The 17,087-nt window shown below is 39.1% G+C and overlaps 1 protein-coding gene across 23 annotated transcripts in view; it reads right to left on the bottom strand.

The window, feature by feature from the left end:
* The window catches only part of Dlg1 (discs large MAGUK scaffold protein 1), a 206,747-nt gene that overhangs the window by 58,829 nt on the left and 130,831 nt on the right, over positions 1 to 17,087 (bottom strand). For all 23 annotated transcript variants that reach the window (XM_036203736.1, XM_036203743.1, XM_036203745.1 and 20 more), the window contains 3 exons: positions 16,872 to 17,041; positions 14,892 to 15,028; positions 12,738 to 12,885 (listed from right to left, as the gene is read on the bottom strand). In XM_036203736.1, coding sequence (XP_036059629.1) covers positions 12,738 to 12,885; positions 14,892 to 15,028; positions 16,872 to 17,041 — 455 coding nt within the window. The remainder of the gene's footprint in view (positions 1 to 12,737; positions 12,886 to 14,891; positions 15,029 to 16,871; positions 17,042 to 17,087) is intronic.

Genomic DNA, 17,087 nt, shown 5'->3' with positions numbered 1-17,087 from the left:
CCTTTAATTTTGTTAAGAAGCCATTTGTAGACTTAAAAAAAGAAAAAGCACACAGATTCACAAAATTATTGTGAATGGAGGCCAGAAGTGTAAAAATAGTAAAAAGCCTTATACCAGGTTTGTAACTGTCTACTCAATCTGTACCTATTTTTAATTATACCCACAAAGAGTGGAAATCTGGTAAAGCACAAAATGTAAAAAGTAAAAGTCATTTGTTGTTTCATTTTTGTAATGGTATCATACACACATAGTCATTCAAGGAAAACAGTAATACAAGAGTTATACTGCAACTCCTGACCACAAAGCCCCCGGCAAGAAACATTTTAGCTATTGTTTACAAAGACACCATCCTTGAATAATCTGAATCATTGCCAAAATACATAAAAAGCAATAAAGCATTTCAAAACTAGCTGCAATGTCTAACATTTTATTATCAATCACTGGCTTTTCCTTTCACTGTACTACTAAGCATTTTCTGAAGGTCAAGAACCATGGGGAGTATACAAGTGCAGAGGTCATCAGTTCAAGCAACCACAGTGGCTGTGCAGGTGACTTTCAATAAAGAAATGAAGGGACCCGAATGAGAGACAATGGGAAATGACTGAATTGTATGGTACAAGGAGAAAATGCATACTCTACTAAAAAGGAAGCAGCATCTATATCTGTCTGTATACCATACAAAAAGTTAGAGTGTGTGATGTCTCCTGGCAATATAACCCAGAGGTCTAGTGTGTCTACTGGTATCACGGGTGTGCAGAGCCTAACAGCAATTGCTTCCTAACTAGTTCCCGAGATAGTCTTTTATATTTTCATCAAAGTACTTCCTACCTATGGTTCTGAACTTTGAAGTCCAAAGTCCTTCCTGGTGATATATATATATAAATATAAAATACATCAAATACATATATATGTATATGTATGTATATATTTGATGTATTTGACTGTCAAGTTTCGTTGTTATATTATCCTGTTTGTATGGAACAAAAATCCAAACTAATAGCCACAAAACTGAACAATAAAAATTCTATTACATGTCAAAATAAAAAATGTATCTTTTCCCTGCTAAATTTAAACTGGACCTTTATGCAGTGAACATTTGAACCTTTAACCTCACATGTCAGTCTCTCAGTTAGTTAGGACTAAACATTTATGTTCCTACCAATCAATTAACCCAAAGAAAGATCAGATAAAACACTGCTATTTTTATACTTGAAATCTTACATAACAAGATCCCACAGAGAAATGATGGGACAAAGGAATCCTATTTCCTGTCATGAAATATCCAAACCAATGGCCCGAGACCTACAGGGGCGGACAAGGCAGCCGACCTGAAGTCAAAGTGAGAAGAACCCGGAGGAGACCGTGAGTACAACAGGAAGGATGGGAGCTGGAAGGGAGAAGCTGCAAGTGTCATCATGGTGGTGCTGGGAACTACCGCAGGGGGGGATGGCTTTTGTCACTGGGAACAGGCATACTTTTATCCCTGTACACTGTACTTAGGTTACCATTTTGTTTTGTTTTGTTTTTCAGGACAGAGCTTCTCTGTGCAGCTCTGGCTGTTCTAGAACTTGTTCTGTAGACCAGGCCTGCCTCTGCATCCCGAGTGCTGGGATTAAAGGTGTGGACCATCAAGTCAAAAATATTGGTCGTGCCTTTCCAATTCCTAAGGTTCACAGACAACTTCCATAAACATCATTATTTTTGTTCAGTATTCTTGCCAAAAGGTTTTTTTACTATCCAGTAAATCAACTGTTTGCTGCTACCTTTGACATCTGCTCTCCCTAGTCTTTGACCACCACCTCCTAAATTCAATGTGATCTAGTTCTCCTTTCTGCAGCGAGAACAAGTGACAGAAAACATGGACAGTCTCATAGTTACCAAGTTAAATGAATTAAGAACTAAAATCTTTCCAACAAAAAATTCCAAGTCTATACAGATGAATTCATTGATAAATTACAGTATCAATATAATTTATCATGTTAAAAGAATAAAAGAGAAACTCTCTGCAAATAAAACATTTGTACATTTTAAAAACTTACAAAATAAACTGGGGTTGGAGATTTAGCTCAGTGGTTGAGCGCTTGCCTAGCAAGCGCAAGGCCCTGGGTTCGATCCTCAGCTCCAAAAAAAAAAAAAAAAAACCAAAAACCAAAAACCAAAAAACCTTACAAAATAAACTCTATAAATTTGGAATAAAAATTAGCTTTCTTAACCTGATAATGGGAATCTACAAAAGTCCTGGCAAGATGCTGTTTTCTTAGATTGAGATTGGGGCAATGATATGCATTATCTTTTCTTTTTAAAACTTAATTATTTTATGTGTATGGGTACTTTGCTAGCATGCATGTCTGGGTACCATGTGTGTGCCTGGTGCCTGCAGAGGCCAGAAGAAGGTGTCAGGTCCCCTGGAACTGGAGTTACAGATGGTTGTGAGCCTGTGGGTGCTGAGAAATGAACCTAGGTCCTCTAGAAAAGTAGGCAGTGATCTTAATTGCCGAGCTATCTGTCCAGCCTCTGTCATTTCTTAACACTGATCTGGAGGTTATGCCAGTCATCACACAAACGAAGGAAATAAATGTTTAGAGAATGGCAAAAAAGAAAAAAAGAAAAAAGAAAGAAAAACTGAATTTTATACAAAAATCACATGGTTGAATACATAGATTTTTACAAAACAATCTAAGGCACTTTCAATGAACTTAGCAATACTAATTATATAATCAACATAAAGAAGCCAGTCATGTTTCTACATATTAATAAAAACAAACATTTAAAAAGCAGTATCATTTATAATAGACTGGGTATCAAGGTTATCTAATATCTTGGACTAAATGTAACAAAAACAATTATAAAATTATAAAATCTCTATTGCTGGGGGCTGGAGAGATGGCTCGGAGGTTAAGAGCATGACTGTTCTCCCAGAGGTCCTGAGTTCAATTCCCAGCAATCACATGGGGGCTCACAACCATCTATAATGAGATCTGGCACCCTCTTCTGTATATATAATAAATCTTAAAAAAAACAACAACAACAAAACCTTTATTGTTCTACAAAACACTCCTCAGATAAGTTTAAAAATATCTGTGTAACTAAGACAAAGATATCATACTCATGAAAGACTCAACTTTCAATTCTTGCAAAACTGCACTGTAGCCGTCTATTCTTTTCTTTTTTGTTGTTTCAGCCAGGGTCTTACTCTACTGCCAGGCTAACTTTGAACTTCAGATCTTCCTGCCTCAAACGCCTAAGCGATGTGATTATAGGTGTGAGAAACCCAAGCTTGGCTCTATTTATATATTTGTCTGTGTATGGTGCATGTACAGGTCTAACCGTGTGTGTGTGTGTGTGTGTGTGTGTGTGTGTGTGTGTGTGTGTGTGTAGAGGTCAGGAGTTGACACTGCATACTGCTGTGGGATAATGCTCTTACACACTGTAAAGATTTGTCACTTGAACTGGTTTAATAAAACACTGATTGGCTGGTAGTTGGGCAGGAAGTTAGGCGGGAAAGCCAAACTGAGAATGCTAGGAAGGAGGAGGATGGAATAAAAGAGTCAGTCGCCAGCCAGACACAGAGGAAGCAAGATGAGAATGCTGCACTGAGAAAAGGTCCCAAATCATGTGGCTAAACACAGATGAGAAGTATGGGTTAATTTAAGTGTAAGAGCTAGTCAGTAATAAGCCTGAGCTACCGGTTAAGCATTTATAAATGATATTAAGCCTCAGAGTCAAGTATTTGGGAAGTGGCTGCTGGGTATTTGGAAACAGGCAGATGGGAGAGAAACTTCTGTCTACAGGGTACCTTCCTTTACTTTACCTCAGTGTTTGGGCTCACTGAACTTGGAGCTGGCCATTAGGGCTGAACTGGCTGCAGCAGGATCCTTCTGACAGGATCCTGTTATTTCTGCTTTCCCAACATTGAGGTTAGAGACACACTCTTCTATGCCTGGCTTTTCTGTGGTGTTGTACATTTGAACTCAGATCCTCATGCCTGAATAACTAGCACTTTCCCACTGAGCCATCTCCATAGCTCCAACATTGATCTTCATTTTAAAAATCATCAAAGAACTTCAAAGAAGACTTTAAAAAATCTTGAAAAATAAAGTTGAAAGACATACAAACAGAAATCAACATGTATTATAAAGTCATTAACACAGAGAATGTGTTGTTGCCAAGAGGATTGATAAATACATCAAAGAAGAGTCTAGAATTAGAACTATTCATGTATTCCCTTAATATGTAATAAAATCACCAACATAACTCAGTGGTAAGAATCATAATCTAAGAGGCAGTCAGATCTCTGTGTGTCCTAGGCCAGCCAGAGATACAAACGTTGTGGAATATTATTTTAACTAGGAAAAGATGCTGCACTTGTTTAACGATGTAAGGATGTGTGTTTCATTACGAAAAGATGTGCTGCATTTGTTTCATCTTGCCTGCCTAAGGCACCTGATGGTCTAAGAAAGCTGAACAGCCAATAGCCAGGCAGGGAAAAGACAGGCAGGCTGGAGGGGAGGAGAATAGACAGGAGGAGAAAGCTAGGCTGGGGAGGAGGAGGAGGAAGAGGAGGAGGACAAAGAGGACACACCAGGACAAGAAGCCAGGCAGATGCCAGACAGACAGACATAGAGAAGCAGTGAAAGAAGATATACAAAAGTAAGAAAAGTAATAAGTCTCAAGGCAAAAGGCAGATAAACAGGTTAATTTAAGTTAAAAGAGCTAGCCAGAAATGTGCTTCAACTAGGCTGAACATTCACAACTAATAATAAGTCTCTTTGTCATGATTTGGGAGCTGGTTGGTGGCCCAAAAAGAAAAAACAAAATGAAACAAACAAACAACAAAAAACCAAACATGGTACATACATATTAAAACCTTGTTTCAAAAAAAGTGGCTGTGTATGTCATATTACCTTTGTGTTAATATCTATGCTTCATACATAATCTAACTTGCTTTGCCTTAGAAAAGCATCCTCTAATCAGGAATTCTGGATGTTTCACATAATATCAAAAAAGAATAAATAATTGGACTGAGATTTATAGTTGAGGATCATTCACCACTGATATAAACTTGAAAAGTCAATGGAAATTAATTCCTGTCCTCTTATTAGAATGATGCTGATATGTGTTTTAGGTTTTTTTCATTTCAAATTTCATAATTTGGTCTTATTTACTATAAAAGAGTGAAAAGACATAAATGATACTTTTAGACTAAAAGAAGGTAGTAAGAATTTTAAATTTAGGTAAAAATCAGTGAGTACTATTTTGTAAAAAATTTTATCCTGACATGTCTGGACTATTCTTTTTGTATAAACTTAATATTAATATGCAAAAATATGAACATTTAAAAAATGTTTCTGCTGCTAACAAGTTACCAAGACATTATTACAAATATGCTGGATATGGTGACTCACGTTTGTAATCTCAGCACTTGGGAGGCTGAGGCAGGAAAATTGCCATGGGTTGGAGGCAAGCCTAGCTTACAATGTGAGATGCTGTTCCCCCCAAACATCCCCACTAGTATTATATTGTTCTGCCATAAAGACTATCTTAGGAGCCGAGGAAAGTGCTTGTCATACCAGCCTTGGGACCTGAGTTTGAACCTGGAGGCAAACAGACCCCTAACTGGTGAGCCCCAGATCCTAGGGGAAAACCCTTTTTCGAATGGAGCAAGGTAGATGGCTCCTTAGACACCCAAGACTGACATATGGCCTCCACATGCACAGACATATATATACATGTTCAGAAATACATACTCACACATATACACACAAAAGCATATCTCAGGATGCTATTACTCTGCCATTAAAATATGTGTAATCATGAGTTTAAAAAAATTTAGTTATGCACATTTTGGAATACATTTCTGTTTTCAGATAACTAATTTGTAACCAATTTTTTCATTTCTTAATATTCTTTTGGGGTTAAGAAAATTGTGATTGAAAATAATACATGCTTTGTATTTTTTTAGCAGCTTAAAATTGTCTTTGCATTTGACAATAACAACCAAAATTTCTTCAGTGTGCCTTTGTCAGCTAGTAATGACAAGCAGTGAACACCTTCAAAGTATTTATGAAGTATTACACATGTATTTAGTCAAGTAGAATTTGTAATCTAGGCTCCTAAAATTATTATGCACACAGTGCTGTCTGTATGTATGCCTGCAGGCCAGAAGAGGGCACCAGATCTCATTTCAGATGGTTGTGAGCCACCATGTGGTTGCTGGGAATTGAATTTAGGGCCTTTGGAAGAGTAGCCAGTGCTTTTAACCAGTGAGCCATCCATCTCTCCAGCCCAATGCTAAGTTTTTACACTCCTCACTAGAAATAGGGAATAGAAAAGCAAGCATTCACATGCTTCCCTCATCGCTTTGGAGGTTTACAGCCTGAGCCTGACTGCCTTTGCTTACATGTCACTGCATAACTAGAGTGCCCACTTCTGTCTCTGCTCAGACATATTTAGACAGGAATATTCCTGCAAATCTGACTTGGTAATTATATCTAGAGATGGCACTTCTCATGGAGGTGTGTCATTGGAGCCCTTAGAGTGGAAGAAGATGGTGGAGAGGTTAAGAGGGTAATGACAAGGATTTGGTTTAGTGCCTGTTTGTTGTGGGGTTTTACTGGCTGCTGGCATTTCCCAGTGAACATCTCTATCTGAATTTCTAAGGGAAATCTGAAATAATTCATTGTGCTTATCAAAATTCTAAGTACCCCTTTGTCATTAGTTATCCTAATGTAATAGGAAAAAATGGATACACATAAAGTATTTTTTTGTGTGTGCCATGTTCAAAGTCTTCAAAATGACCAGAAATAGGTCATTTTGCCTCACTCATTTGCCAAAGTAGCTAATTCCAAGCTCAAGAAATTTCGATGCAGGCTGATAATATTCTTGTATGTTAGATTGTAAGCTTAATAGCAGGAAACTGTATCAATAATTGTGCAGCAATCATTGCTGTATACCTTTGGTGCTTAACAAATGCTCATAATTATTTAAAAAAGAATCATAATCTGTTTAATAAATAGTGCTGGATCACTGGGGTATCTGTCTGAAAGAAATATATTACCTACAAAAACTAAAACAAAAGACATCAGGCTTAGATGTTACAGATAAACTGTGAAGCTTTTAAGTTCCCTCACATGACGGTAGGATGGGAAATGATCTCAATGAGCCCTGAAAGAATGAATCATGAAAAAAAAAAAAAAACAGAACTTCTCTAGGGATGGTGTGAGCAGCAGCTGCCACAGCAGGAAAAGCAGTGCTCAGGTCACTTCGTGACATCTAATAGGAGGCTTTCTGATTCTCATAAGGTCTCAAGTTTGATATATAAGCACAAACAGATGTCACAAGAAATGCTGCCTACACTGTGGCTTGTGAAGACTGTGTGTAAGTGCTGGAGGGGGGATTCAGGGCTCTTTACTGTGTATGGTGGCAGCGTTTATTTGGTTATCGGCATGCAACATTCCAGGAGGGAAAAACAGAACTGAAGAAATTCAGCATAGAACACTGAACACTTCACATGATTGTTGTAGAATATTATTTTAAGGTGTGTTACATTTGTTTATGCTGTGGAACATTTGTTTAACGATGCAAAGATGTGTTGCATTCTTTTATGTTGCATTTGTTTAACTCTGTGAAGCTGTGTTACTGTGCCTGTCTAAAACACTTGATGATCGAATAAAGAGCTGAATGCTCAACGGAGAGGCAGGAGAAAGGACAGAGAGAAAGGAGAAAGGCAGGCAGAGAGAATAAATAGAAGGAGAAATCTGGGAGAAGACAGAGCAAGAGAACAAGGAGAGGAGGATGCCAGGGGCCAGCCACCCAGCCACCCAGCCACCCAGCCAGCCATGGAGTGAGAGTGAAAGTAAGATTACAGAAGTAAGAACAGGAAACGCCCAGAGGCAAAAGGAAGACGGGGTAATCTAAGTTAAGAAAAGCTGGCAAGAAACAAGCCAAGCTAAGGCTGGATATTTACAATTAAGAATAAGCTTTCATGTGTAATTTATTTGGGAGCTGGGTGGCAGGCCTCCAAAAGAGCAAAAACCAACAACATTGATGGCTAGCCTGTGTGCAAGAGGCCAAACTTGATTTCTTTTCTTTTTCTTTTTTTCCTATTTTTGTTTGTTTTTTGAGACAGGGTTTCTCTGTGTAGCTTTGGAGCCTGTCCTGGAACTCGCTTTGTAGCCCAGGCTGGCCTGGAACTCACAGAGATCCACCTGCCTCTGCCTCCCAAGTGCTGGGATTACAGGCATGTGCCACCACCGCCCGGCTCTAATTTTGCATTTTATTCTGTACAGTGACCCTCAAGAGACTAGCCCTGTTCACCCAGAGCAAGCAATCAGTGAAAACTTGTCTGCAGCCACTGGTCATCCTAGTAAAGTGATAGATCCATTTCAGATACATCACTGAGGGCAAGCTCAGCCTATCCTCGCTAGTTCTGCAGCTGCTGCAGCTAGTCTTTTCCATTACGTGAAGTTGGAGCCTTTCACAAGTGGCTGTTCTGGGTAACCAAAATATAAAGGAAAAATTTCTCTGTATTTTTGATCCTATACTTTGTGATTTTAGTATTCTGTCCAATTTCTTATTTTGGTAGCAAATATACCATAAACTCTAGAAATATCTCAGTTGTCTCTTCTGTTAAGTAAAATAGAGTAAAAAAGTTGTTCAAAAATTGTTCCAGTAATTTGATTAAAATATAGATTTTATTCACAAATAAGTAGGAACAGAAAAAAAGTAAAACATAGCCAGGTGGTGGTGGCACAGGCCTTTAATCCCAGCACTTGGGAGGCAGAGCCAGGTGGATCTCTGTGAGTTCGAGGCCAGCCTGGGCTACAGAGCAAGATGCAGGGCAGGCACCAAAACTACACAGAGAAACCCTGTCTTGAAAAACCAAAAAAGAAAAAGGAAAACAAACAAACAAAAACAAACTAGGTGAAGATAGCTGCAATTTCTTGAAATCACAAGCCTTCTTCAAATCAGTAAAAATGTCAGGGCTGGGGAGATGCTCAGTCAATACACTGCTGCTGTGCAAGATGAGGAACTGAGTTCAGATCCCACCACACAGGGTCTGCAACCAGAGCTGGAGGGGCAGGAAGGACAGGAGAGAAGTGAATACCTAGAGCTCACTGGCCTGCTGCTTAGATGAATCCTTGAGTTCCAGATTCAGTGAGAGACCCTCAAAAGGCAGGGCAGAAAGTGAGAGGAGACACCTGACACTGACTAGTAGACTCATATGTACACCTACATGCACATATGCAAGCACTCACGCATAAACATGTAGAGCTTAATTGGATGGCATAAAAGATATCAGTCAAAGCAACAATCACATGAAGGCGATTATTACTCATTAATTACCTAGAAAATACTCTGGTTTCTCTTTATATAATGTAAAATTTTGCCTTTTCTGGTCACCAGGAAAAATAGTAAGTGAAGATCAGTATGAAAATGATTAATGCATAACTCAATACATATCCATTATCATGTATAAGTAATAAAGAGTAATGATTCCAAAAGTTGAAGATGCAAAAACCCAGGCTATAAAGTGTTTCATATACTTTGCTAATTTGTCCATGGCCACACCACCCTAAGTTCACTGGGAGCTCTATAGCACAGCCATGTCACTCTTAAGAGAAATGGGGTGTATATGTTCAAGAAAAATATGTAAACTGGGCACGGTGGCACATACACAAATCAGAACCAAGGAGGCTGTGGCAGAGAAGCATGAGTCTGAGGCCAGTCTGGGTTATACAGCACAATTCTGTCTGAAACAAACAATGACGGTGAGAAAAAAAGAGATGTGCAAAACCAGCCATGACAGCCATATCCTTCTAAATCAAAACTGAAAATGACCCAGCCGTAAAACAGAAAATGTGCTGTATGTTCATATAACAGAATGCTACAGAGCACTCAACAGCAAGAAAACAAATCACCAAACTGATATGACCACACAGATCCCACACACCTTTAAGGTAAGCAAAAGCAGCAAGTTACAAGAGTACAAAGAGAAATTTAAGAAGAAGGAGTAGATCTAAAATATCTACATATAACAAAGTAACAAATACACACACAGAGACACAAGACAGTTTAATGGCGTCTCTTCCCTCTTGAGGGGTCTTGCCTGGTACTTTTTCCCAGTCCTTCTCTCACCGGTAGCTCTTCCCTCACCTCTTTTATTCCACACTCACTCCTCAATCTCCCAGAAGAGAACTTCCTTACCGCTGTACTTTCAAATCTCCAGCTATCTTCTGCGCTGAGGGATCAGGACTGAAGACCACAGTTGGTTGAAATGCCATTGGAAAGAAGAGTCTATCAAGGACTGGAGGTGTAAAGATGTGAGCATCACCAACAAACAGTAAAGCCATGCTTAACAACCCAGCAGGAGCCAGGCGGTGGAGGCCAGCCTGGGCTACAGAGCCAGAACCAAGACAACACAAAACTACACGGAGAAACCCTGTCCTGAAAAACAAAAAGCCAGCTGTGGTGGCGCACGCCTTTAATCCCAGCACTCAGGAGGCAGAGGCAGGCGGATCTCTGTGAGTTCAAGGCCAGCCTGGTCTCCAAAGCGAGTTCTAAAAAAGGTGCAAAACTACACAGAGAAACCCTGTCTCGAAAACAAAAAAACAAAACAAAACAAAAAAACAAAAAGAAAGAAAGGAAAACAAAACAAACAAACAAACAAACAAAAAACCCATTAGGAAAACAGAGCTATAAGGAGGCAAAGAAATGAAGTTAAATCACTCAAGGTCAAATGAGGTGGAACTGGTAAGAGAAGTGACTGAACTGATGGCTGTGAATGCTTTAAAGTTGTTAAAGATGATGAAGGCACTGACAATTACTGAAAAGATCTGAACTACCAGGAGGACTTACATACTCAAGCTGAAGTGGAGGGCAGAAGAGAAAGCAAGAAATCAAGACACCAGAAAACCAGGGTTTACATGAGTTAGTGCAACTTTCTGTCATCTCTAAGAACGGCAATGTGAATAAATGCTGCAAGAAGATCATGTAAGTATTCAACGAATAAAGCCAGATCTGTAAGGGAGATGATAATAATACAGGGAATGGGCAGTAAGTTGAATGCAAGGTCTGACAAGGGCTTAGGAAGGTTAAAAACTACTTATGAAAAATAAATGGAAATGCTTAAAAAAAACCCACAAAATAAATTATTCATGTTTTTACATAATAAATATAATTTATAAGTATATCCAAAATTCATGATTGCAATTGCCTGAGATAGGGAATGGTAATAAAATACCAAACTGCGCTACCCAAGGTGAACTACAATTTTCTCATCATGTTCTCTGAGTTCATTAACAGACAGGAAACGAGAACAAAAAGAAACAGCTAAGCATCCCAGCAAACTTACAGAACCAACAACAGTCATCATGACTTATTCTTCTCCAGGATTACCTCTTCCACTTAAAAATACCATGTCACAATATATCACAAAAGGGCTAATTTCATAAAAATACTTTTCTGTTTAATATTTTTCTATGTAGTAACCTAGCTATTTGCAATACATGTTTGATCAAAATTAGGACATCAATTATCAATTTGTAGAAGAGCTGTCCCAAATGTACACGACTGTCCTAAAGAAACGATATTCAAAATGTGACTGATGCCTGAAACAACAAGCCAGATTGTACTTTAAGTTGTATATAAACACATAACAGAGTTCCTATGTGAAGTTTATACACAAGATCAAGGACATACAAAGAATTACAAATAAGTACCAAGGTGTTTTCTTTGTCCAAAAGAAGTATACATCTGTCGATTAGAAAGGCTGAACATCATTAAGAAAACAATTCATAGTCAATGAACCAACCGGGAGCATCAGAATTAATTTGCCTGAACACAGAATAAACTACTTGTTTATTTCTATGCTTAAAGCACATAACATAAATCTGCATTATTTGCAAAATACCTTTAGTAACTATAAAACTAATTTTACTATGAAGATTATGACTTAACAGATTCTTAAATAACTTTCTCTTGGACTTACTGTTGTAGTCCACATACTTTTTAACCATCCTGTTTCAAATCACTCCGAACCATGACTTCTTTTCCCGTAGAACCAGTATTTTAAATTCAGGTACAATGTTGGCTTACAAAAAATTAACATACAGGGCTGGAGAGATGGCTCAGAGGGTAAAAGCGCTGGCTGCTCTTCCAGAGGTCTTGAGTTCAATTCCCACCAACCACATGGTGGCTCACAACCATCTGTAATGACATCTGGTGCCCTCTCCTGGCCTGCAGGGATATGTGTAGGCAGAACACTGTATACATAATAAATAAATAAATAAATCTTAAAAAACAACTTTCTCTTAAAATGTTTATGTTCTTAAAAAAGATTTTATTTTAATTATGTGCATATGTGTTTGCGGACACATGTGCAGGGGCCTGAGGAGGACAGAAGAGGGTACTAGATCCCTGGAGCTAGAGTTACAGGTGGTTGTGGACCACCTAAGAGGGTACTGGGAACCAAACTTGGAGCCTCTGTAACAGTAGTATGCTCTCTTAACTGTTGAGCCACCTCGTAGCCATTTTTTCTTTCCTTTTGAGACAGTCCCGTAGCACGAATTGGCCTTAAATTATTGTTACAATCCCGGTCCTCCTGTCTCCCATCTCCTTAAGAATATATAGTATTTTTATGATGCCTACTCTTTTTTTTTTACTACAGTATACTGGTAACATTATGAAAGGCATATTTATGAAGACAAGTTTAGGCAGCCTTAAGCTAACACACTTACAGTTAGTGATGTCGGGTGGTGGTGCATAGCCATCATTTATATACACACTTGTTGGTTTTGCCACTTTCAAATAAACAAAATCAGATGTATTCTTTAAGGCAGTTACTGCTTCTTCATGAGTAACTTCTTCTAAACATACACTATTCACCTACAAGAAAATACCAAGAGATAATATTTGAAGACATTTCCATATGCTTTCTGATTTTTAGTTAAAAATACTTATTCAAAAGATACGGGATATGAGAAAGTGATTTAAGGAAAACAAAGATGTGTGGAAAGAAAAATGCCAAACATTCTATGATACAAGGAAATTGTCAATGAGAAAAATGGAGCGGACCTGCAAGGCTGTTTATATTGGCAAGTGTGTACTTGTGGTGAACTCCTGCTTGTACTACTGCTTAGGGAAAGACTGGCAATTCTGCTACAGGGTAAGAAGTCAGAGCAGAGAATCCAGCTCCTTCCCTTTGCCCACCGCCAAGTGCTAATGTTGAAAAAGTTACAAATGTCTAGAAAACAGTAGGGTGGTAGGCTTTGTGGCTTAGTAATGTTACTATCATACCCAATGAGCCAATAAAACCCATGCTTAGTAGTCAATGAAACTTCATAATCAAGTACACAGCAATTCTTCCTACCATAATTATTCATAACACTCCAAGTGGAAATGACATGAGTATCACTCTACTACACCCATTTTATGGCTTCACAAATTTATCTGGGTCCTCACATCACTAGGCTTGATCATCAGGACAGTGCCCTGGCTATTTTTGCCCTCATTCCGTCTCCTAACCATTAGCATTCTCTCGGTCTATTTTGATTGGGACTGGGCATGGCTAATGAAAATGTTAATATGTCTGACATGTTGTGCTGGCTGGTTCTGTGTCAACTTGACACTGCTAGAGTCACCTGAAAGGAGGGAGGAAACTCAACTGAGAAAATGCCTTTGTAAGATCCAGCTGTAAGGTATTTTCTTAATCAGTAATTGATGGGGGAGGACCCAGCCCTCGGTTGGGTGGTGCTGCCCCTGGGCTGGTTGGTGGTCCTGAGTTCTATAAGAAGGTAGGCTGAGCAAGCCATGGGAAGCAAGCCAGTAAGCAGCACCTGCCCACAGCCATAAGCTCCTGCCTCCAGATTCCTGACCTGTTTGAGTTCCTGTCCTGACTTCCTTTGGTGATGCTAGTGTAAGCCAAATAAACCGCCCCTCATGGTGTTTCACTGCAGCAATTAGAAACCCTAACTAAGATACATGTCTAGCTCTCTCCTCCCTTTCTGGACTTCATAGGACCTTAACTTTTCTTCAAGTTTCATTTTCCTAGAGAACATGAGGATGAAGGCAGTTGTTGATAAATACTGGATAAACTATGATAGACTCACAGTTAAATTTGTATGAAAGGATTTTAGCTCTAGGAAATGATATGGATACATCACAGTATCACCATACTGACTGAAAAAAAGGATGAGAAAACTACATATAGTCCAACACCCTCAAGAAAGTTTCCAAATAATATGGTAAATATTTAGACATATGTATGTGACTAAACATCTTATTATTTTATGTGTTTTGTATTCATGTATGTGTGTTGTACACATGTGCATGCCTGGTGTTCATGGAGGTGAGAAGGTGGCATCAGATCTGTGTAACTAGAGCCACCGTGGGGGTGCTGGGAACTAAATCTGGACCCTCTGAAAGAGCAATAAACATTCTCAACCACTGAGCCATCTCTCCAGACCCTGTTCAAACAATTTGTAACTAGAAAAAAGGAAAAAAAGAGACACAAAATTATTGGTGTTCTAGTTCTGGGGATGAGTAACGACTTCACTGATTTTCACTGTGTTATAAATGGACGAGTTACAATAAGAAAGAGGGTCACGCACGACCACGGTAACACTGCACTGTAAACTTAAGACTGTTGAACAAGTCTGCATTCCAGGACAGGAACTCTTCAACTAGGAGGGAGAGGTGGGAGAGAGGAAGTGGGGGACGGAGAGGGAGGAAGACTCGAAGCGAGAGTGCGGCTCACAGGAGAGGTGACCGTCCAAGAACCACTGCAGGCTAGAGTCCTCAGATAGCTCTCACACGGGTTCAGTAAGGAAACATCAGTTTTGACAGCAAAGTGTAGACAGGGGAATGACTTTTCCAACAGTACTAATACTCACTGCTAGGAGCTTATCTCCAATCTGAAGCTTGCCATCCTTGTGTGCTGCACCTCCTTCAATTATTTTGGTTACATAGATGCTGTTATCGCCAGGAATATGCTGATTTCCAACACCTCCAGCAATGCTGAACCCAAGACCTGATTGGAATGCACTTGTTTAGAGTCACATCAATAAGGTGAATTAAAGCCCAGGGGAAAAAGGATGACAATCAGAAGTGATCATTCCATCACACAGAAAATGATTTCTTTAGTTATGTGCTTTTCAAATCTTAAGTGTAGAGACTGGAGAGGCAGTCGGTGGTGAAGAGCACCAGCAGTGCTTACAGAGGACCAGAGTTTGGTTCCCAGCACACCCACACAATAGCTCCCAAGCACCTGTAACTCCAGTTATAGGGACCCAGCACCTTCTTCTGGCCTGTGACCACCAGTCACTAACATTTAAGCAGGCAAAACACTCATACAGATAAGGTAAATCTAAATCGTTTTTTTAAAACCTTAGGTTATAAATGCAGGGATTCTAATAGTTACAAATATTCCTTTTTCTTTGAATTTCTTTTTTTTTTGAGCTGAGGATCGAACCCAGGGCCTTGCACTTGCTAGGCTTGCACTCTACTACTGAGCTAAATCCCCAACCCTGAGTTTCTTAAAAGTCTTTCTGAAAGTTGACTTCAGAATCAACAGAAACATAAAATTATGTTCTACTTTTGTTTCTACTGTCATTACACTGTTTACTAACACTTGAATATTTTCACAAGATTAAGTAAGAGGAAATATTTTTCCTTTGTACTAAGTAGAACACCAGGCTTTACAAATGTGGACACTTTTCCCTCCCAAATAGTCTTGAATTGACAACTTAAAATAACCATTTTTTGCAGTTCCAAAATCCTGTCTTCAATACCAAATTCTCCAGTTTTCATTTGTTGGAATCCTACTTCCTCTAGGAAGCCAAGTACTAGAATTACTATTTCTACTTATCCTCAATCCCATAAATGTCTTCAGAATTCAGAACTCACATTACCAGTCCTCAACAGAGGTAACCGCCACGATACACATCATACTATCTATTTTTTAGAATAAAGATTTATTTACTTATTATGTATACAGTGTTCTGCCTGCACACTAGAAGAGGGTACCAGATCTCATTACAGAAGGTTGTGAGCCACCATGTGGTTGGTGGGAATTGAACTCAGGACCTCTGGAAGAGCAGCCAGTGCTAAGCCATCTCTCCAGCCCCAAACTATCTTCCTTTAATCTGATCTACACTCTACATTTACTGTGAAGATAATCAAAAGTTAATATAAACATTACACACAACTTCAAGAAACAAATATTTCTTTTAATAATGAGAGTTTAACAAATGACACGGAAAATAGATACAAACAAATCTATGTATACATTAAGTGGAGGGCTGGTGAAATGGACCAACTGGCAAAGGTGCCTGCCACTGAGACTGACACTAAGCCGACCTTTGACCTTAGGGATCCACAGGAAGGAAAAAGAGAGCTAACTCCTGCAAACTGTCCTGATTGCCATATGCACACACCAGGGCAAGCCCCTCCTTGCCCATCACATAAATAAATATAAGTAAACAATTTAAAGTTAAGTAGAGATTCTGTTCCCTACTTTTTAAAGCTATTAAGGGCAGGCTATTAAACAGCAAGAGAGCCTCTCTAAAGAGGTTAGGTGGAGAGTGACATAGAAGACAGCCATTATCTCCTTGTGGGTGTGCACATGGGCACGCACATGAACACTACACACACACACCATCACAAAGAACTTACTCCTAAGTTTATACACACACAACAAACAGTACATGGACATGAACACATGACCTTTTCAAACCTTGGGAGGGGTGCGGCCATTCTAAAACGCTATGAACCTACTGAAATTCTGTACAAGACTAAAAGTATGACAACCTTCAACATAAAAGAATGTTTAACTCGTGTTTCTTCACACTGTCTTACTCTGATTGACAATGTACCTTTAGGACCTTTAATGAGTTTTATTTCCATGATTTTCTCTGATGCTGGCTTCCGCCTTTTCACGTACAATCGCACAATAGATCCAGCTTCTTTCAGTGCCTCGACTGCTTTGCTATGGGTTACATCTCCAACATCCGCTTCATTTACCCTCAGGATGCAGTCATTTACTCTGAGAAGACATAAAATATTAGAACAGTAAGTACCAATGTTCTATT

Source organism: Onychomys torridus, chromosome 12, assembly GCF_903995425.1.
Source record: "Onychomys torridus chromosome 12, mOncTor1.1, whole genome shotgun sequence".
Lineage (NCBI taxonomy): Eukaryota > Metazoa > Chordata > Mammalia > Rodentia > Cricetidae > Onychomys > Onychomys torridus.
This window is presented reverse-complemented; position numbering and strand designations above follow the sequence as displayed.